Source organism: Tachypleus tridentatus, chromosome 7, assembly GCF_004210375.1.
Source record: "Tachypleus tridentatus isolate NWPU-2018 chromosome 7, ASM421037v1, whole genome shotgun sequence".
NCBI lineage: Eukaryota > Metazoa > Arthropoda > Merostomata > Xiphosura > Limulidae > Tachypleus > Tachypleus tridentatus.
The window spans coordinates 9,696,654-9,720,424 of NC_134831.1; the positions used below are offsets into that span (position 1 = coordinate 9,696,654).

Genomic DNA, 23,771 nt, shown 5'->3' on the forward strand with positions numbered 1-23,771 from the left:
AAAAATCAACAAATAAGAAGTTTCGTTTAGGCACAATATAAGTTAATAAATATGAAGTATTGTTTAAGTGCAGTGTAAGTTAAAAAATAAAAGGTATTGTTTACACGTAGTGGAAGTTAATCAATAAGAAGTATTGCTTAAACACAGTGGAAGATAATAAATAAAAAGTATTGTGTACAAACAGTGTAAGTTAAAAAATAAAAAGTATTGTGTAAACACAGCGTAAATTAATAAATAAGAAGTACTGTTTACACTTAGTGGAAGTTAATAAATCAGAAATATAGTTTAAACACAGTGTAATTTAATAAAAAAGAAGTACTTTTTACGCACTGTGTAAGTTGATAAATAAGAAGTATTGTTTAAACATGGTGGAAATGAATGAATATGAAGTATTGCTTAAACATAGTATAAGTTAATAAATAAGAAGTATTGTTTACACATAGTAAAGGGTAATAGATAAGAAATTTTGTTCACACATAGTGGAAGTTAATAAATAAAAAGTATTGTACAAATACAGCGTAAGTTAATAAATAAGTAGTATTGTTTAAGCACAGTGTAATTTAATAAATAAGAAATATTGTTTACGTATGGTGGAAGTTAATAAAAAAAAGTATTGACTAAACACAGTGTAAGATAATAAAAAAAGAAGTATTGTTTAAACGCAGTGGAATTTAATAAATAGGAAATGTTGTTTAAACACCGTGTAAGTTAATAAATACAAAGTATTGTTTACACACAGTATAAGTTAATAAATAAGAAGTATTGTTTACACATAGTGGAAGATAATAAATGAAAGTACTGTTTACAAATAGTGGAAATTAATAAATAAGAAGTATTGTATAAACACAATTGAAATCAATAAATAAGAACTAGTGTTTAAACACAGTGTAAGTTAATAAATCAGAAATATTGTTTAAATACAGTGTAATTTAATAAATAAGAAGTATTGTTTAAACACAGAGTAATTTAATAAATAAGAAGTATCGTTTACACATAGTGGAAGATAATAAATAAGAAGTATGTTTTAAACAGAGTAGAAATTAATAAATAAGAAGTATTGTTTAAACGCAGTAGAAATCAATAAATAAGAACGAGTGTTTAAACATAGTGTAAGTTAATAAATAAGACCTATTGTTTAAACATAGTGAAAGAGTGGAAGAAGAGTTCTTGAAGTACAGTGAAGTTGATAAATAAAATGAGTTGTTGAGGTTTGTTTGTTTTGAATTTCGCCCATAGCTACTCGAGGATTATTTGCGCTAGCCGCCCCTAATTTAGTAGTGTAAGACTAGAGGGAAGACAGCTAGTCATCACCACCCACCGCCAACTCTTGGGCTACTCTTTTACCAACGAATAGTGGGATTGACCGTTACGTTATAATGCCCCCACGGCTAAAAGAGTTGTTGAGGTACAGTGTAAGTTAATCAATAAAAAGTATTGTTTACACATAGTGGAAGGTAATAAATAAGAAGTATTGTTTAAACATATTTGAAATTAATAAATCAGAAGTACTGTTTGAACACAGTATAAGTTAATCAATATGAAATGTTTTTCAAACACAGTGTAAGTTAATGAATATGAAATATTTAAACACAGTGTAAATTTACAAATAAGAAGTATTGTTTAAAAACTGTGTAAGGTAATAAAAAAGAAGTATCGTTTAAACACTGTGGAAGTTAATAAATTATAATTTTTATTTAAACAATGTGCAAGTTAATAAAAACAGATTTTGTTTACATATAGTGAAAGTTAATGAATAAGAAGTATTAGTTAAACACAGTGTAAGTTAATAAATAAGTGTTGTTTAAATATAGTGTAAAATGATAAATAAGAAATATTGTTTAAACACAGAATAAGTTAATAAATAAATGTTTTATAAACAGTAAAAGTTAATAAGTGAGAGTTGTTGCTTACACATAGTGGGTGTTAAGAAATAAGAAGTATTATTTAAACACTGTGTAAGTTAATAAATAAGAATTATTCTTCAAACATATTGGAAGTTAATAAATAAGAAATATTGTTTAAAACTGTGTAAGTTAATAAATTACTAATTATTGTTTACACATAGTCGAAGTTAACAAATAAAAACTATTGTTTAAGCATTGGATAAGCTAATAAATGAGAAGTATTTTTTACACATTGTCGAATTTAATAAACAGGATGTATTGTTTAGACAATGTGTAAGTTAATAAATAAAAAGTATTGTTTACATGTAGTGCAAGTTAATAAATAAGAAGTATTGTTTAAACACAGTTTTAGTTAATAATAAGAAGTATTGTTTAAACACTGTAAGTTAATAAATAAGAAGTATTATTTAAACACAGTTTTAGTTAATAATAAGAAGTATTGTTTACACCTAGTGGAAGTTAGTAAATAAGTAGTATTGTTTGCACATTGTGAAAGTTAATAGATAAGAAGTATTGTTTTAACACAGTGTGAGTTAATACAGAAGAAGTATTGTTTAAACACAGTGTTAGTTAATAATAATAAGTATTGTTTACACGTAGTGGAAATTAATAAATAAGAAGTATTGTTTAGACACTGTGTAATTTAATGAATAAGAACTATTTTTTTAAACACAGTGTAAATTAATAAATGAGAAATATTTTCTAAACAATATGTAAGTTAATAAATAAGATGTGTTGTTTACACGTAGTGGAAATTAATAAATAAGAAGAGTTTTTGAAGTATAGTGTAAGTTAATAGATAAAAGTATTGTTTAATCATAGTGGAAGTTAATAAATAAGGAGAATTGTTTACACGTAGTGGAAGTTAATCAATAAGAAGTATTGTTCAAACACATTTGAAATTAATAAATAACAAGTATTTTTAAACACCTTTTTAATGAATATGAAAAGTTGTTTAAACACAGTGTTAGTTTATAAATATTAAGTGTTGTTTCAACACTATGTGAGTTAATAAATAAGTATTGTTTGCACATAGTGGAAGTTAATAAGAAGTATGGTTTACACACATGGGAAATTAATACATAAGGAGTGTTGTTTAAAGACAGTGGAAGTTAAGAAATAAGAAATATTGTTTAAACATTGTGTAGTTTCATAGTTATAAGGAAGCGGAACTCTTGAAAAATGGTATGGTAGCAGAATTTATAGACTTAACTGTTCATAGATACAGTGTCAAATTTATTATAATAATATGAAATCCGAATAATAAGTAACGATATGTCTAAGTGTGAAAAGACGGGTCTATTGTAACTGACCATCGAGTCGTTGATCAACGAAACTGTTAATGCACAACTCATGATCCTGCCATAAAAAACAAAACCATCCTGCCACCCAAACATTCATTCTGTCAACAGACAACAAAATACATATGTGTACCAGATCTTGCTGTAAAGAGTCAACTAATAATTTTATCAATATGCAACTATTTTGCCAAGAGCTAAGAAGACATTCTGTCAAGAAAGAACGAAATATATATGTATGAGACTGTCCTGTCAATAGCTAACGAAACATTCTGTTAGTAGCCAACTAATAGTCCTATAAATACGCAGCTACCCATTTCCTCACTGGCGCAGCGATAATTCTATGCTAGAATCCGGATTTTGATACCGATGATGGGCAGAGTACAGATAGCTATTTGTGTATCTTTCTCTTGTAACAAAGAAATACGTTTAAACATTCTTCCGAAAAACCATTAAAATTTTCCTGTCAATAGACATTGTACATATTCTGTCAATACATAATGTATACATTTTATATGACACACTACAGTTCCAGGACAGGACAAAACTGTTATATACAACACACTACTCTTTTATGACAAGACATGGCTATTATGTGGCACACAATATAGTTCCAGGACTGGACAAAAGTGTTATGTATAACTCACTACATTCCCAGGACAGGACAAAGCTGTTATATAGAACACACTACACTTCTAGGACAGGACAAAACTGTTATACAGAACACACTACAGTTCTGGGACAGAACATAGTAACTATGTAGTACACAATATAGCTGCAGGACAGGACAAAACTGTTATATAGGACACTGCAGTTCTGGGACAGGACAGAACTGCTATGTAGAACACACTACAGTTCCAGGACAGGACAAAACTGTTATGTAGAACACAATATAGTTTCAGAGCAGGACACAGCTACTATGTAGTACATAATATAGCTCCAGGACAGAACAAAACTGTTATGATATCTGGGTTAATTCTGAATTTTTTAAAAATGTAACATTAAAGTTTTTAATCATACTTATAATAAAATAAAATATACACATTTTTAATTTACCTATTCCAGTAAAACGGTTTTACTGTGAATAATATTCCGTTAGAAAGACGATTGGACGTGAACTTTTAGAAAGAAGGATATTTGTAGAAAATAACGTAAGGTTGTTTTCTTAATTAGACAACAAAGATATGAAAACACATTAGCAACAGAAAGCTCTTTACTAAATAACACCAGGTTTTAGAGGAGTTCACAGAAAAGAAGACTGTCTTCAGCCATGGTTTGAAGAGAAACTTGAATGTCCATGGGAAGCAACTCCACTGTCTGGGGCTCTCCACGTTCCCTGCGGCAGTTCGGACAGCCACACACCGGCTGTTCGGCCACTGTTTCCTCTACAGAGATCGCGCTCTGACCGTCCATTGCCCTGGTAGCCTGTTCCTTCTTCCGAATCAGCTCAGCTTCACGGTATTCCTGGGCTCTGCAAGGAACGACCATTTCACCACACAGGGGGCAAGGCACTGGCCCCAGAGGTAAAGAATTTTCTCGATGCTCTTGGCCCGATTTCCGTCGCGAAAAAAATCGCAGTTTCTGTAGAAATAAAACGTATATGACATCAAACAAACTACGACTTCTCTGATATTACCAGTGGGCGATTTAAAAATGATGATCATTTTAAAACCCGAAACATCCTGAGAAAGGCCAGGATACACACACATGTAACGTATTCAACTCAGAGAGGCTTTTGTGTTTACTACAAACAATTAAAAGTCAAGTTTCGCAACTTTTACAGGTTCTGATTTTACGTAGAAAGAAGCTCAAAAGATAAATAAATTGAATATAAAAGATCAACAAACTCTATTTAACAGAAAAATAACTTTTCACTGGAGGTAAAAGCTGGAAAGACGTCTTAATACAAAGTTATATGTGCTCACCGTAGGAATCGAACTCCATATTTTAGCCTTATAAGTCCATAACTTATCTCTGATCTGCAGGTAAAATATGTTAGTTTCACATCTTCCAGTGAAATTAATCTTCTCAGTGTTAGATTGTTTCATTATCCACCTGTTACAGCAGGCCAGCTGGTCAGGGTGCTTTACTTATAATCTGAGGGTTACTGGTTCGAATCTCTGCCCCACTAAACATGCTCGCTCTTTCAGTCGTCAGGCGTGATAATGTTATGGCCAATCCTACTATTCATTGGTAAGAGAGCAAACAAAAAGTTTGCGGCGGGTGGTGATGAGTAGCAGCCTTCTTTCTAATATTTTGCTGCTAAATTACTGATTGCTAGTACTAGAGCTTTACACGAAATTCAAAACAAACCCGACCTTGCGCTAAACGTCACGTTTCATGACTTAAGGTTTTGCAGCTTGTACCACAGCCTGTTCTTGTAGCGGAATCGTTCACAGTGATGAATGGCATTTAGATTGTATTGTATTTAGAGAAAAGCTTCGTAGACAGCAATGAATAACGTTTTATGTTGTCTAGTTTACACGAACATCCACAAGAATTAAGTTAGTAGTAAGGGCGGAACTTCAAAGACACCACAAGAGAGTACCACATGTGTGCCGAGGGAGGGAAATATGTCATAAAAGACGAGGTAGTATTAGTTCCAAACATTGCCACCACATTGCCCTTAGGGACACTTTACTAGGCCGCCATGATGGATGCTTACGTAATAGTGCAACAACGTAGAGAAAATATTTCTACACGATGTCATAGTACAAAAATTTGTCACCAAAGTCATATTGCTGCTGCTATGTTGAATGATTTCGTACTAGTACTACGAAGTAGAGTTCAAACATATCTCAACATATTTATTAATTAATTTGTCCTAAGAATATCTTAAATAAAATAAACTGAAGAGATTAAAGATTTCAGTAACACTATTGTGATAAAAATCTGGACACAATAATTTTTTTTAATAATTTGTTTCTCACAATAAAGATTTTGCAATCTGATCTACATGAAAAGACATCTTTTGAGAATGTATTTACAACAAAATAATGAACAAACATCATTATTATGTTTATGAGAGCTAATGAAATCATTTGTAATTAATTCATTGATTCATAAATAATTAAGTCAGCATAAAAAGGATGCTTAACACTAATCTGTTAGATAATTATAGCACCATAATAAAAGATGCATCAGACTAATTCATTAGATAATTATATCATCATAATAAAGGATGCATAACACTTATTCATGAGATAATTATATCATCATAATAAAGGACGCATAAGACTAATTTATAAGATAATTATATCATCATAATAAAGGATGCACAACACTTATTCATTAGATAATTATATCATCATAATAAAGGACGCATAAGACTAATTTATAAGATAATTATATTATATCATCATAATAAAGGATGCATAAGACTAATTTATAAGATAATTATATCATCATAATAAAGGACGCATAAGACTAATTTATAAGATAATTATATCATCATAATAAAGGACGCATAAGACTAATTTATAAGATAATTATATTATATCCTCATAATAAAGGATGCATAAGACTAATTTATAAGATAATTATATCATCATAATAAAGAATGCATAACACCAATTTATAATATAATTATATCATCATAATAAAGGATGCATAACACCAATTTATAAGATAATTATATCCTCATAATAAAGGATGCATAACACTAATTCATTACATCATTATATAATCATAATAAAGGATGCATAAGACTAATTTATAAGATAATTATATCATCATAATAAAGGATGCATAACACCAATTTATAAGATAATTATATCCTCATAACAATGGATGCATAACACTAATTCATTAGATAATTATATCATCATAATAAAGGATGCATAACACCAATTTATAAGATAATTATATCCTCATAATAAAGGATGCATAAGACTAATTTATAAGATAATTATATTATATCATCATAATAAAGGATGCATAACACCAATTTATAAGATAATTATATTATATCATCATAATAAAGGATGCATAAGACTAATTTATAAGATAATTATATCCTCATAATATTGGATGCATAAGACTAATTTATAAGATAATTATATCATCATAATAAAGGACGCATAAGACTAATTTATAAGATAATTATATTATATCATCATAATAAAGGATGGATAAGACTAATTTATAAGATAATTATATCCTCATAATATTGGATGCATAAGACTAATTTATAAGATAATTATATCATCATAATAAAGGATGCATAACACTTATTCATTAGATAATTATATCCTCATAATAAAGGATGCATAACACTAATTCATTAGATCATTATATCATCATAATAAAGGATGCATAACACTAATTCATTAGATAATTGTATCATCATAATAAAGGATGCATAACACTAATTCATTAGATAATTGTATTATCATAATAAAGGATGCATAACACTAATTCATTAGATAATTGTATTATCATAATAAAGGATGCATCAGACTAATTCATTAGATAATTATATCATCATAATAAAGGATGCATAAGACTAATTCATTAGATAATTATATCATCATAATAAAGAACGCATAAGACTAATTTATAAGATAATTATATCATCATAATAAAGGATGCATAACACTAATTCATTAGATAATTATATCATCATAATAAAGGATGCATAACACTTATTCATAACTTAATTAAATTTACTGCCCTAAAAGGATGATATCTTAATTAAAACTTACTCTTTTAATTATCGCACAAGTGTTTAAATGTTTTCAGTGATATAATAGATTGTTTAAAACATTACTTAACGTAACATGTCAATGATATTACAACTTAGGAGAAAATCATTTGTCTTGATTGAACAAATATATTACATAGTTCAAAAACCAAGTGATTTAAGTTTTGATAATAATTCAGTGTTTGTGTGTTTTTGGTATAGAGAAGACACAAAGGGCTATCTGCTCAGCCCACCGAAGGGAATCGAACCCCTGATTTTAACGTTGTAAATCCTGTACTAGCGGGGGTCTCAGTGTTTTTAACAAAAACATCAGTTGCTATAATAATTTAATAGTATTAAACTTTAATTAATATTAAATTTACACAAGGAATGGTTACTATAATAATTTTATAATAATAAAATGATTAATATTCACTTTACATAAGTAATAGTATCTACATTAATTTTATAACAATAAACTGATTAATATTCGCTTTAGACAAATAATCAGTTGTATAGTTTGTTTACAGTTTCAAAACTGATGTTCAAGATACAAACAGAATTTATAAAGCGTCGCACATACTCGAATATTAGGGAATATTTAAATGTTTACTCATATGACTGTGTATATAAAAGTAATCTCATAGTCACATGTAGATAGGGAATGTATCAAAAACAAGTATTTCGATCATTTATGTAAAACGGACAAACAACCAAGAAATTCTATTTCAGCATCTTTCAAATTCTTATGATTAAAGGTAATACACATCTTTTATTTCTCGTTTTATAAATCCAGTATGTTTACAATCCATATAAGCTGCTACCTTCAGTATACTGGATTTAAATCTAGAACTCGCATATTTTTCGTTTAAATATAACAGAGAATGTTGGATATATAGTCTTAACTTCTTGAAAGTGTAGTAATTTAAAAACATAAAGAAATATTGGTATCGTATTTCGGACAATCTTTACCTGAATTGAATGTATGGAATAGAAAAACCTCTTTCAATGTTTCTCACATCACACACATTATTTGAATGAAACAGTTATTATAATATAACCAATATTTGTTCTACCAGTAAATATAATAAATTACCATTATTTAAAGTACAGGAACTTTAAGACTGTCTAAAGTTAAGATATTAATAACAAATACATACAAAGGTCAGACACAAAAAGTGTGAACACTGACGCCAAGATAAGATTGTTTCGAGAGTATTACGTGGTCACACATAATGAAGGACTGTGAAATATTTCAACTTAACCAGTCATTGAATTTGCTCTTTAATATACAAAAATAAATTATTAAAAATAATTATTGTGTGTAGATTTTTATAGCAATAATACTTAAATCTTTAATCACTTGAGTTACTTTTAATTAAGGCACTCTTCTTAATAGAACAAATTCATAAATAAATTTTTGTTAGGACATGTTTCGAATTTTAAATCGTGTTACTATTATGTAATCATTCAATATTATGAGCATCAATACGCCACTGGTGGAAAATTTGGTACTATGACATCATGTAGAAACACATTCTATAATCTATACTTTGTAATACTATTACGTCATAATCCATCATGGCGGCCGAGTAACGTGTCCCTAAAAATGCGCCATATGGTAGCAATGTTTGGAACTATTAATGTCTCATCTTTTATGACATATCCTTCTCCCTCGACACACGTGTCGTCTTCTGGCCGTGCGTCTTGACTGCAGCTCGACCTACTTGCCTTTCTAATTTTGAACTACAACATTTGATGGAAAGCAGCCAGATAACAGCATCAGCTGCTAAATTTTTGAGTATCCATAAATGGCCGTCATTCTTACAGCACATTTCTGGCCTCAGATTGGAAACCCAAAGAATAAACTATCGAATTCCTAGTCTGAGCACACTGACAAGTTAAATCTCTTAACCATAATGAAATTAACCATCAACTTTATAACGCACTAAGGGATAAAAGTCAATAATGTATTCAGCGTTCATTCATAGACTTTGAACATTTTGATAACTAGCCCAGCATTCTCATCAATAGGTCACAATATGACCAATGAGAATAAAAGATATAATTAATATGTTGTTGAACTCCTTTGTTTCCAAAACTGATAAAAACAATAAATTCTGAATCACCACCGGTATTATTGCTGTAGAATATCATACAATAAATTCTGAATTACCACCAGTATCATTGTTGTAGAATATCATACAATAAATTCTGAATTACCACCAGTATCACTGCTGTAGAATATCACACAATAAAGTCTGAATACCACCAGTATCATTGTTGTAGAATATCATACAATAAGTACTGATTGATTGGTTGGTCGGTCGGTTTCGTGTTTTATAGCACAAAGCAGCTTGGCTGTCTGCGCCAACCATCCGGTAAAACGTTAAAATTAAAGTAACTTTTGTAAAATTCGTAACAGAAAATTAAGGTAAAAACAAAACAAAGTTTAAGAAAAACATAAATGGCATTAAAACCAATTTTTACATCTAGTCTACAGTAATAAGAGAAAAACTACAGTAATACAAGTTGTAAAGGACTTTCTGTAGCATAATTGTAAATATCATAACTCGCCAGGAAGAATAACAGGAAAGTTCAAAAACCACCGTCAGTCACCTGAAGTTGGCTTTTCCAGTCCTGGTTCCAAGTTATTTGACATTATGGCTATTTCTGATTTCAAATCGAACTAGATGGACCTTAATTCTTAAAAAAGGTCTAATGTATAAATAAAAAAAACACCTAAATAGCATTAAAAAGATTAATGGCCTTTAAAAAATAAAAACATTTCCAAGGTGGACAGCATCACCATCTCCAATAACACTGTCTAACGTTATGAACAAACCTTGGGACAAAACATGTTTAAAATAATGCCATCGTTGAGAGTCGTAATGACAACAAAAAGGTAAAATGTGGCGTATTGTGACCTGAGTGTTACATACACAACACATTGATGCATCAGTCCCAGATAAAAGAAAACGATGAGTTAAAAAACTGTGACCAATGTATAGTCAAGTTAGAACAACTTCCTCTTTCCAATTCTTATGGAAGCAAAAAGTTCAATATAGGGTTTTATTTGGAAAAGCTTGTTTTCACGTTGCTCACTCCAAGTCCACTGCCAAATGGCACGGAGCCGAGCCTTGAATACAGGACCATAGTCCATGTATGGAACAGGCACAGCAGTGGTAGTGCCAGAGCAGATAGATTTAGCTGCGATGTCGGGTAACTCGTTCCCACAAATACCAACGTGATTCGGTATCCATAAAAGTAGATGTTAAAGAGAAATGGGCCAGTTGGTTTTGAATATCGGCGAGAACAGGGTGTGAACTGACATGAAGCGATTTCAGGGTCAGTAGAGAAATAAGTGAGTCAGTTTGAGTACTTCTTAGCTTCTACATGATCCATGGCAAGAGAAATGGTGTACAGTTCAGCAGGGAATACAGAAGCTGTAGAGTGGATTCTGCACATAACTTCCGAGCCACAACAAAACATGGCAGAGCCCACACAATCACCTGATAATCTGTATAAATAGGAATGGAATGATGGTTCGAAAGATGTTCAGCAAATAACAGACAGTATTTCCAATCAGGAATGTCTGTTTTCCTCAGATGACTTAAAGATAGGTCACATTTGGAGACTGTAAGAAGCCATAGTGGGATGGGTTGACTAGTGAATACAGCATTGTCATCCAAGAACAGACCAAATTCATCCAACTGTGCCTGGATATGAAGGCCAAAAGGAGCAATGGCAGATCATCTGTTCTGAAAAAGTATGATCCACTGAGGAAGGAAAACACATTCCCAGGTGGCATGCTTTGGTAAGGAACGAAGTGTTTCGAAGCATACAGAAAGATACCTTCAAACGGCAGAGGTGTAAAGACGGTTCATTAGACTCTATGCATTAGCTCTGAACTGGGGAAGTGTGGAAAGCCCCAGTGCAGAGCCGATGTCCTTGATGATGAATGGGGTCCAGAATCTTTAAGGCCGAGGGTCTGGCAGAGCCATAGACCATTGATCCATAGTCGAGTTTCAATCAAATAAGAGCATGATATATATTTAGCATAGAACATCGAGCCGCTCCCCAAATGGTGGATGAAAGGACGCGGAGGATGTTCACTACTCTTGTACATTTGAGCCGTAGCTGCTTGATTGTGGCATACAGGTCAGCTTATGGTCAAAGATAAGCCCCAAGAACTTTGTCTCAGGGACCACAGACAGCACAATTTCACCAATACGGAGTTCAGGATGAGGTTGAATACGCTATTGGTGGCAAAAGTGCATGCAAACGGTTTTAGAGAGAGAGAAATAAAGCCGTTTGCTGTGGACCACTTCAGTAAACGATTGAGGGCAGTCTGTAGCTGCTGCTCAACATATGTTAGTAAGGGGAAATTGTTCAGTAATGGCATTAATCATTATGCTGAAAAGTGTGACACTCAAAACACAGTCCTGAGGGACTCCAAGTTCCTGTATAAAATAACGGGAAAGTGTCGAACCCACACATACTTGTAATCTCCTGTCCATTAAGTTTTTTAAACAAAAATGGGCAAATAGCCACATAACCCATATATATGGGGTTCTTGCAAAGTGCCATACCTCCATGTTGTATCATGAACCTTCTCAATGTCAAAGAATATTGATAAAAGATGTTGTCATTTGAGAAAGGCTTCTCTGGTTGACGTTTCAAGTCGAATCTTGTTTGATTCGAGAAACCAGAGAAGACGACATTAACTTTCCTCTCTTATAGGAAAATGATCACTGTCTTGTGGATATTTGTCAATCCTCCATGAAAAATGGGAGAATAGTAAAAGGGAGCAAACTGAGAGATCAATAGTAGTAAAGGACTGATGAGGCGCATGAAAATAAATATATGAAGCAATTTTGAAAAAGAAAGGTTGTGATTAGAGAGAATATGCTCTATGGAGCGACCTTTTCTATCAACATTAGCACTTTCCCAGAGGGGATGATGTTTATTAAAATCCCCTAGGATTAGAAATGGAGAAGGCAATTGTTCAACGAGAGCATCAAGGTCTGATTGATCATATGTCTCTCCAGGGGACAGGTACAGAACACAGTGATGGTATGACCCAAGGAAACACGGATGGCTACGGCCTCCAAGGGTGTGTAGCGTGGCAAAGACAGGGTGGACACATGCTGATCAACCAACAGTGCCACCCCTCCATTGTCTCAGCCATCACGCAGCCTGTCATTTCTGTACAAAGAAAACTGCCGAAAAGTGACTGTATTGGCAGGCTTCAGAAATGTTTTCTGTAAAGAAAGACATACAGGATGGTAGGAATCAATCAGTGTTTTGATGTCATCCAGAGTAGAACGTAAACCTCGACAGTTCCATTGTATCAAGGTGGCCATTTTTATTTATGTGTAGACGAATTAGGTTCAGAACATTTCTGTTTACGACCACGTCTTTTTTCTTTACTGTCTTTATTCGAGGACGGTCTATCGACCTCCATGGATCCTGTCCTGGGTCGATTGGGCAGGTATTTGCTGTTGGAAGAGGATTCCAGCAACTGAGAACGTGAACAAATGATCGTTTTGCATCGTGGGGTGGGAGAATAAGATATACCCGAGGAATTTGTTTGGTTTTTTTTAATTTCGCACAAAGCTACTCAAGGGCTATCTGTGCTAGCCGTCCCTAATTTAGTAGTGTAAGACTAGAGGGAAGGCAGCTAGTCATCACCACCCACCGCCAAATCTTGGGCTACTCTTTTACCAACGAATAGTGGGATTGACCGTCACATTATAACGCCTCCACGGCTGAAAGGGCGAGCATGTTTGGCGCGACGGGAATTCGAACCCGCGACCCTCAGATTACGAGTCGCACGCCTTTACACGCTTGGCCATGCCGGGCCTATCCCCAAGAAAATCCCGTACCAGAACCAAAGGAAGTGGATCTTGGGATTTGCTGGAATGTATGTAAGGGACAGAGATGGATTTTGAAGTTGATTTACCAACCTTTTTAACTATGGAGGTCAAAAGAATTTTCATTTGGTATGAGAACGAGACTTTTGGAGGCACAGAGAGATCTGTCTGCTCTCCCACTGTAGTTGTGGAACGAAGTGCAGCAGCATATGTCCGAGATGAAGTGGTGGACAGCAACTATCGAGCCTCAGAGTAAGTAATGTTATGAATTGCTTTCAAATGCTGCACCTCTTTTTCTTTTTATTTAGAGAAAGAACGAAAGTAGGATGGATTAAAGCCATTGCAATTCATGCAATGAAGGTCCGTTTCACACTCACAGGCATCGTGGTCCTTGCTACTGCAACGAGCACACGTCAAGGAACCACGACGTGACGTATTTGAGTGATCAAACCGCTGACACTGGAAATATCTGATGGTTTGGAATGTTTGGCCGTACCCTGCAATTAAGATAACCTACGTTGATGGTGGCATGTGGACGTGGTGATGTAAATGTCAGAATGAGGATATTGGTCGCATCGTAACTCCATCTTTGCGAGTGGAGATACGCCTCACTGCAGAAACTCCTTGGGTGGAGATACCAGCGAGAATCTCCGACTCGGGAATGTTCTTCAAATCCCTCTGAACAATACCTTCTCGTGTTGAATTCAAAGTAGCATGAGGTGTAACCTCAATAAGTATATCCCCAATCGCCTTTGAATGCAACAGGAGTTCACTGTTTTGATATGTGGATGTTTCTACCAATAGTCACTAGATCGAAGCTTCTTTACTGACTTTGGAGAGCCAGCAAGTCCCTCTGGTGCCTTCTGAATGAAAAAGTAATACATTTGTCCTAAAGGTTTGTCTGAAATGTAGCATAAGAAAATGAGTTACAACAAGTGTTACAGATGTTGAAGATTGCTGCTCAGAATCTCCAAGACGTGATCATTTACCTATGGACTGTTTTTCACTATTTTATTTTAGTTTTTCTTCGGAGGAACAATAATAAAAAAGAGAAATTTCGATGCCCACTGACCCCATCCACCATGGAGGCGTACGAGGGGATACACTTCAATGTCAAACAATGACACTGCAGCAACAGCAGGGTTTCGTGAGCACTATACCCAAACACCAGCATCAGATATAATGTCCACAACACCCGTTGAGAACATCCAATACTGGTACTTGGTTGACCCTAGCCCAACTGGACCAGCAAATTGACCCAAGGGGCCATCCCAAGGCGGCCCGTCTACAAGAATTCAAGGCCAAAGTGGTATGTTAGGGTTGGACCCCTCAACAATCAGGATCATCTCCTCCTCTTTACGGGTCACCACGCACGTCAAACATATGGGTGGATATTTAGACTCCAAAGGAGGAAAACTAAAATAACAGAACCTTCTCTGGGAGGTCCCCTCACCACGTCCAGGGATCCACACCGAGAGGAATAAGTTCTGAATCATCACCAGTATCATTGTAATGGAATATCATACAATAAGTCCTGAATCAGCATCAGCATCATTGAAGTGGAATATCATACAATGAGTTTTGAATTAACACCAGTATCATTGTTGTGGAATATCATACAATAACTTCGGAAACACCAACAGTATCATTGTTGTGGTAAATCATACAATAAGTTCTGAATCACCCTCAGTATCATTGTTGTAGAATATCATACCAAAAGTTCTGAATCACCACCAGCATCATTTTTTATGGAACATCTTACACTATGTTCTGAATCACCATCTGTATCATTGTTGTGGGATATCATACAATAACTTCGGAACCAACACCAGTATCATTGTTGTGGAATATCATACAATAACTTCTGAATCACCAACAGTATCATTGTTGTGGTATATCATACAATAAATTCTGACTCACCACCATTATCATTGTTGTGGAATATTATACAAAAAGTTTTGAATCATCACCAGAACATTGTTGTGGAATATCATGCAATAAGTCCTTAATTATCCTCAGTATCATTGTTATGCAATATAATACAATAAGTTTTGAATCACCACCAATATCATTGTTGTGTTATATCATACAGTAAGTTCTGAATCACTCTCAGTATCGTTGTTGTAGAATATCATACAATAAGTTCTAAATCATCACCAGTATTATTGTTGTGGAATATCATAGAATAAGTTCTGAATCACTCTCAGTATCGTTGTTGTAGAACAGGGGTCACCAAACTACGGCCCTCGAGGTCATTTTGTCCGGCCCGCCAGCAGCTAGCCGTTTGGAAATAAAAAGTGACATTTCATCAAATGTCCGACTGTCATAACAAAATAAATCACACCGATGGTCGCTTTAAGCTGGCAAACACAAGACGTTATGATAAAAAGAAACAAGGCTGTCACGCGCATTTTTAACCAATAGGAAAATTCTTCTTTCATACTTGCTACCCGTTTATTCATATCGAGGCATGTATCTGTGAAAGCATGAGGATTTCGAAAACAAGTACAGACTTAACCCTCGTCCTATCAACTCGTCTTGTAAATTCAGCGGCCTAGGGTCACCGCTTCAGCAAGCTCATTTCTCTTAGTAGTGGGTTATGCGTTTTTTGAAACTCGTTCTTAGGTAAGTGTCGTGGCAAACGTACGTTTCAATATATTTTGTTTGTGCGTTCTTGGTTGTTGTTGTTTTGAATTAAGCACAAAGCTACACAATGGGCTATCTGTGCTCTGTCCCCCACGGGTATCGAAACCCGGTTTTTAGCGTTGTAAGTCCGCAGACATACCGCTGAGCCACTGGGGGGCTGTGCGTTCTTGGACCAGTACAATACTTTTCTCCCCATTCTTCATTGAAAGCACGACACTCAGAGTCCACTTTTCTTCTTTTAAAAGTAGCCATAACGATGGGTGAAAAAAAAAACAGGATCAGATAATGAAAAACACAGAACCCTGTGAGAAAAGCGTTCAAATTTCTCAGAACGGAAAATTTTCTTTCCTGAAAATTTCAAATATGTTGACAGATGTTTTGTTTCATAGTGATGCCGAAAATTGTACTCATTCAAAACGGCAACACTTTCGGTGCATATCACACAAGTAGCTTTCTGAGAAATTTGAATCCATGAAACGTGTTTTTGAATCTCTAAAGAATCTCTTCACGAGAAAGTTTGCTGAAAATGAATCTGTCGCTCGTGCAAGTTACAAAATAGTGCATAGAATGGCAGAGCGAGGAAAAACTTTAACTGACAGCAACTTCATCAAAAAGTGTATGATGGAAGCAGCAAATAAGCTGTGTCCTGAAAAAAGCCAATTTCTTTGAATGTAGAAGCCTTTCAGCAACTCCAGTTGTATGGAGAGCAGAAGAACTTGGAGAGAACATCGCATTACAAATACGCAAAAAGCTAGAAACTTCCTATGGTATTCTTTGGCACTGGATGTGTCTACTGATCTCTCGAGTACGTTACAACTTCTCGTGTTCATTCGTGGAGTTAATTTGGACTTTCAAATCACGGAAGAGTTGGCATCAGTTTGCAGCATGCACGGAAGAACAACTGGAAAAGATATTTTCATAGAAGTGCATAAAACTTTGCAAGACTATAACCTTCAGTGGAATCAGCTTAAAGGTGTAACAGTTGATGGAGGAAAAAACATGGCTAAAGTAAAAAAGGGTCTGGTGGGACTGATCAGGAAACAGTTGGAAGATCGTCAACCTCCAAGCGCTCTATTCATACACTGCATCATACATTAGCAAGTACTCTGTGGAAAAGACTTAGATATTTCTTGCGTACTAAAACCAGTCATTTCTGCAGTGAGCTCCATTCGAGGTCATGCACTTAATCATCGCCAGTTCAAGGCGTTTCTTGAAGAAATTGATTCGGATTTCTGTGACTTGCCTTATCACACGGTGGTGAGGTGGCTCAGCTGCGGTAAAGTCTTGTTTCGTTTTTATAAGTTGAGAAGAGAAATAGATATATTTCTTATCGAGAAATATAGAGCTGATCCACTTCTGTCGTATCCAACCTGGTTGTCAAAGTTGTCATTTTTGGTTGACATTACATCCCACATGAATGAATTGTACTTGAAACTTCATGGGAAGAATAACCTTGTCTGTGATCTCTATAGAATCATTAAAGGATTTCGGAGAAAGCTGTCATTGTTTGAAGTACATTTGGAAGGAGTAAACCTCTCTCATTTTCAGTGTTTCAATGAGTTTCATGCTGAAATCACAGAAGATGTCAACCTGGAGTTTCAGAAAAAGATTGTTGGTGAGTTAAATAAGCATTTTTAGAGAGATTTTTGGATCTCGACAGAATCAAAAGTGACATTTTCCTTTTTCAGAATCCTTTTGATTGTGTCATTGATGACGTGCCAGTGGAACTTCAGCTGGAGGTCATCGATTTGCAAGGAAATGACTTGTTGGAAGCAAAACACAGAGAGGGGCAACTTATTGAATTTTACAGCTGCATATCTGAAGATGATTTTCCAAAGCTGAAGCAGTTCGCATCTAGTATGATATCAGTGTTTGGAACAACTTGTGTCTGTGAACAAGCATTTTCAAAAATGAAGTATGTGAAATCGGTACATCGATCAAGGTTGACTGATGAACATTTGAAAGCAATTCTAATAATTGGATGCAGCAATTCAAAATCGAACATTGAAGATATTCTGAAAGCCAAATGCCAATTTCATAAATCTCACTAAGTTTTTTGCAGCTTTTGCATGTACTCACTATGAGCTATGTGACAATTGTTTTTGCTAATGTCACCTTCTTTGATAACCTTTTGGGAAATAAAAATATTGGTTGTATTTCTGTTTCTTTTTCATTATATGTGTGTATTGCATGCTACTCCCACATGGCTAATGTGGCATCCTAAATTTAGTGTTAAGTCTTTTACAGAGAGCTTTTGTTCTAGCTTATGAGTATTGAGCATAATGATCATGTGGTCCACGCTTCTCATTCCCCAAGTAATCTGGCCCAAATCACCAAAAGTTTGGTGACCCCTGTTGTAGAATATTATACAAGAAGTTCTAAATCATCACCAGCATCATTTTTATGAAACATCTTACAGTATGTTCTGAATCACCACCAGTATCATTGTTATGGAATATCATACAATGAGTTCTGAATTACAACCAGCATCATTGTTATAGATTATCTTAAAATAAATTTGAATAATTTCCAGTGTCATTGCTGTGGAATGTCCCACAACAGTATTACATTCTAAAATGGCATATATTTGCTTATAACAGAATAGATTTACCTATAACCTATAGATTTACAGAAAATGTAATACCTTTTTATTCTTCTTTGGAGGTTTCTGTGAGCCACACCGACAAAGCCCAGCATCGTTTTTGTTAGTGTCACCTTCCTCCATAACGACTCCGAAGTCTAAAAGAAACAATCATCACACAATCTCTACATCGAATTCAAGGTTATTATTATTAATTCAATAGACAGCCAGGATACGTGGGAATAGGTTAGTAGTGATTGATTAGGTAGGTGTCGTGCACGTCGAATATTCGTTTTCGTCTTTCAATTAATTTTTAAAGGAAAACAATATATTGTGTCAAGTGTTAGTATGAAAGCTTCAGGTACACATTGTTATTGTAGTGTCTGTTTCTCTGTAGATGCACATTATGTACCTATTTTCCGTGCTATGGTATGCAAGATTTTCAGGGTAATGCTATGTTACAATTATAATGTTATGATACATTTACAATACTATGTTATGTCACGGCAAAACCTAGAAATATAAGCTATCTTTGTCTGTCTTTATGAACCAAAATAAGCGGAAAACAGTTAATCTCTATAAGTTACGAGTAGAATTTCTCAATAAAAATATATTTCTATAAATAAAGAAGTAAATATCTTAAAATACCACAACGTTACATTACTATCTGATAATACTAAACAAAATACGAGAGATAAATAACTACACCACACTGAGACATTAAATAACTAACTATACCACACTGAAGCTTTAAATAAATAACATCACAATGAGGCTTTAGGTAAACAACTACAACACACTGAGGCTTAAGATAAACATCTACATCACACTGAGACATTAAACAACTATACCACACTGAAGCTTTAAATAAACAACTACATCACATTGAGGCTTTAGATAAACAACTACACCACACTGAGGCTTAAGATAAACAACTGCATCAAACTGAGGCTTTAGATAAACAACTACACCACACTAAGGCTTAAGATAAACAACTGCATCACACTGAAGCATTAGATAAACAACTACACCACAATGAGGCTTTAAATAAATAACTACATCATGGTAAGGCTTTAAATAAACAACTACACCACACTGAGGCTTTGGATAAACAACTACACCACACTGAGGCTTAAGATAAACAACTGCATCACACTGAGGCTTTAGATAAACAACTACATCACAATGAAGCTTTAAATAAATAACTACATCATGGTAAGGCTTTAAATAAACAACTACACCACACTGAGGCTTTAGATAAACAACTACATCATGGTGAGGCTTTAAATAAACAAATACATCATGGTGAGGCTTTAAATAAACAAATACATCACACTGAGGCTTTAAATAAACAACTAACACACACTGAGGCTTCAGATAAACTACATCACACTGAGGCTTTAGATAAACAAATACACCACACCGTATAAACAATGCCGAAAAGAAAATGATCCGTAAAATCTATAAACGAAGTTAACATTATTTAATCCTAATTAACCTTAAATAACCATATTTACTTTACTCCCATCACATTAATACACTACTACATTACTATAATATTGTTAAAATATAAAGTGTTCTAATGAAAAGCATCATAGTTGAGTATTAACCAGTTACTACTACACACAATGCCGCCGAACAAATATGTAATATCAGTACCAGAGGAAACATCGTGTTCTCCAGTTCACCACCGGAACGAAGAATCGATTTTTCCCAATGACTCTCGTTGGAAGGACTTCGTCAATGTTCTTAAACTTCAGTGTAGTTTTAAATTAATCGGCATTTCACTGAAGGTTCTGGATGAATAAGTCAAAGAAATTGTGTGACTTTGACAATTAGCATACGGTTTTACTTTTGACAACAACGAAAAGTTCGAAGAAACGTTCGAATTGGCGCTCTGACGACATCGATTTAAACTAATATATTGTGTTTATATATTTTATGCATATTAATACTATCTAAAGTATAATCTTCGTATATTTTATGTTAAGCTTCTTTTCTCCAAGTTTAACACTAATAGTTGAAAATATATAGTAGGAAAATACTTTTCAGTTATTTACAAATCACCAAGGTCATATACCCGTTCCTCCAATTTTGTGTGTTGTCACTTGCATAGTCGTAAACATATGACAAGACTTAATAATACAAGAAACATTAATAAAGACTGTTCAAATAGCTCAAAAATCTATAAAACAAGTGAAAATATATGTTTGTTGTAGTGAGTAAACAATAAAGACATAATGTTGAAAACTTGTATAAATATTTGTTTCTTATACAAAGTAAAGAATAAGAAATAGTGTTCAAAAATATTAGAAACATACGTTTGTTATAGTGAGTTTAGAAAAAAGACATTGTTCAAAACTAGTTGAAATATGTGTTTGTTGTAGTGAATAAACAATAAAGACATGGTGTTCAAAACTAATATAGATATATATTTGTTGTAGTGAGTAAAGAATAAAGACAGTGTTCAAAACAATTGAAAATCCATATTTGTTGTACTGAGAAACAATAAATACATAGTTTCCAAAACTAGTAAAAATATATGTTTGTTGCAGTGAGTAAAGAATAAAGACATAGTGTTTGACCAGTAGGAATATGTCTGTTGCAGTGAGTGAGGAAAAAACATAGTGTAAAAAACTCGTAGAAATATATATTTTTATAGTGAGTAAAGAATAAAGACAGTGTTCAAAACAATTGAAAATCCATATTTGTTGTACTGAGAAACAATAAATACATAGTTTCCAAAACTAGTAAAAATATATGTTTGTTGCAGTGAGTAAAGAATAAAGACATAGTGTTTGACCAGTAGGAATATGTCTGTTGCAGTGAGTGAGGAAAAAACATAGTGTAAAAAACTCGTAGAAATATATATTTTTATAGTGAGTAAAGAATAAGGACATAGTGTTGAAAACTAGTAAAAGTATTAAATTTTGTTGTAGTGAGTAAAGAATAAAGACCTAGTTTTCAAAACTACTATAAACATGCTAGTTCTAGTGAGTAAAGAATAAACACATAGTGTTCAAAACTGGTAGAAATATAGGTTTGTTGAAGTGAGTAGGGGTGTTTCTTTTTGAATTTCGCACAAAGCTAATCGAAGGCTATCTTCGCTAGCCGTCCCTAATTTAGTAGTGTAAGATTAGAGGGACGGCAGATAGTCATCACCACCAACCGCCAACTCTAGGGCTACTGTTTTTCCGACGAATAGTGGGATTGAATGTGCGAGGATGTTTAATGAGACGAGAATTCGAACCACGACATTCTAATTAATTGTCGAACTCCTTAACCCACCTGCCCATGCCGGGCCAATGAGTAAGGAATAAAAACATAGTATTAAAATTTTTTGAAATGTTTGTTTCTTGTAGTGGGTAAAAATTAATAACATAATGATGAAAACTAGTACAAATATGTGTTTGTTGTGGTGAGTAACGAATAAAGGCATAGTGTTAAACACTAGTAGAAATATATATTTTCTGTAATGAGTATAGAATAAAGACATGGTGATCAAAACTAGTAGAAATATGTTTGTTGTATTGAGTAAAAATAAATATATAGTGTTCAAACTTGTAGAGATATATGTTTGTTGTAGTGAGTAAAGAATAAATATGTAGTGTTAAAATCTATTATAAACATACGTTTTTTATAGTGAGTAAAGAATAATAACATAGTGTTCAAAAGTAGTAGAAACATATGCTTGTTGTAATGAGCACAGGATAAAGACGTGATGTTCGAAACTAGTAGAAATATATATTTTTGTTGTGAGTAAAGAATAAAGACGTAGTGTTCGAAACTAGTAGAAAAATATGTTTGTTGTAGTGAGTATGGAAAAAAGACGTAGTGTTCGAAACTAGTAGAAACATATGTTTGTCTTAGTGAGTAAAGAATAAAGTCATAGTGTTTATAACCAGTATACTTTAATTGTAGTGAGTAAAGAAAAATGACATTTGTGTTCAAAAGTAGTCGAAATATATGGAATAAAAACTTTAAAAATCCGAATTTGAAGTATTTTATCTGTTAAACTTTGATTTGTCTTTAAACGGTCAAGAAATATTAATCTCAGATATAAAATACGAAACACCTAAACCTTAATAGTAAAACAACAAACACATTCAAACTTATCCATTCTTAAGAGAGTAAGTCCAAGAATCCGAAGTCTGAATAAAACAACAAGTGTTAAAAAGTGTTATGATACAACTGTTAAAAAACTCAACTTTAGTTGTTGATAACTCTTAGTTAGAAGAATTACAGTCCAACAAGATAATCTATCACTTAGAACATTATAGAATGTTTATTTTTAGTTAGAAGGATTATCTACGAATAAGATAATCTTTCACTTAGAATATTATATGTTGTTTATTCTTAGTTTGAAGGATTATTGTCGAACAAGATACTTTGTCACTCAGAACGTTATGGATTGTGTATTGTTAGTTAGAAGGATTGCCGTCCAACAAGATAATCTATCACTGAGAACATTATAGGTTCTTTATTGTTAGTTAGAAGGGTTACCGTCCAACAAGATAACCTGTCACTGAGAATATTATAGGTTCTTTATTGTTAGTTAGAAGGATTACCGTCCAGCAAGATAATCTATCACTCATAACATTGTAGGTTCTTTTACTGTAAGTAACTTCTTTAACAAGAACTAAATTTAAATCGAACTTAATTCACTTATGTCATTATATCAATTAGGGACACTGTTTGAAATCAATTAATTAATTACAGAAGCTGGAAAATACGCAGGGGACATAATGGAAGAGAAGGAATCGTTACACAACCTCGCTTCGATAG

At 33.5% G+C, this 23,771-nt stretch overlaps 1 protein-coding gene across 8 annotated transcripts in view; it reads right to left on the reverse strand.

The window, feature by feature from the left end:
• Positions 1-2,658: 2,658 nt before the first annotated feature.
• The window catches only part of LOC143255074 (uncharacterized), a 47,374-nt gene continuing 26,261 nt past the window's right edge, over positions 2,659-23,771 (reverse strand). For 6 of the 8 annotated variants that reach the window (XM_076510136.1, XM_076510139.1, XM_076510140.1 and 3 more), the window contains 2 exons: positions 19,050-19,144; positions 2,659-4,783 (listed from right to left, as the gene is read on the reverse strand). In XM_076510136.1, coding sequence (XP_076366251.1) covers positions 4,436-4,783; positions 19,050-19,130 — 429 coding nt within the window. In that variant the 5' untranslated portion in view covers positions 19,131-19,144 and the 3' untranslated portion in view covers positions 2,659-4,435. Of the gene's footprint in view, positions 4,784-5,127; positions 5,995-19,049; positions 19,145-20,596; positions 20,911-23,771 lie in introns of those variants that run through there. The other 2 variants (XM_076510132.1, XM_076510133.1) reach the window with 2 other exon arrangements.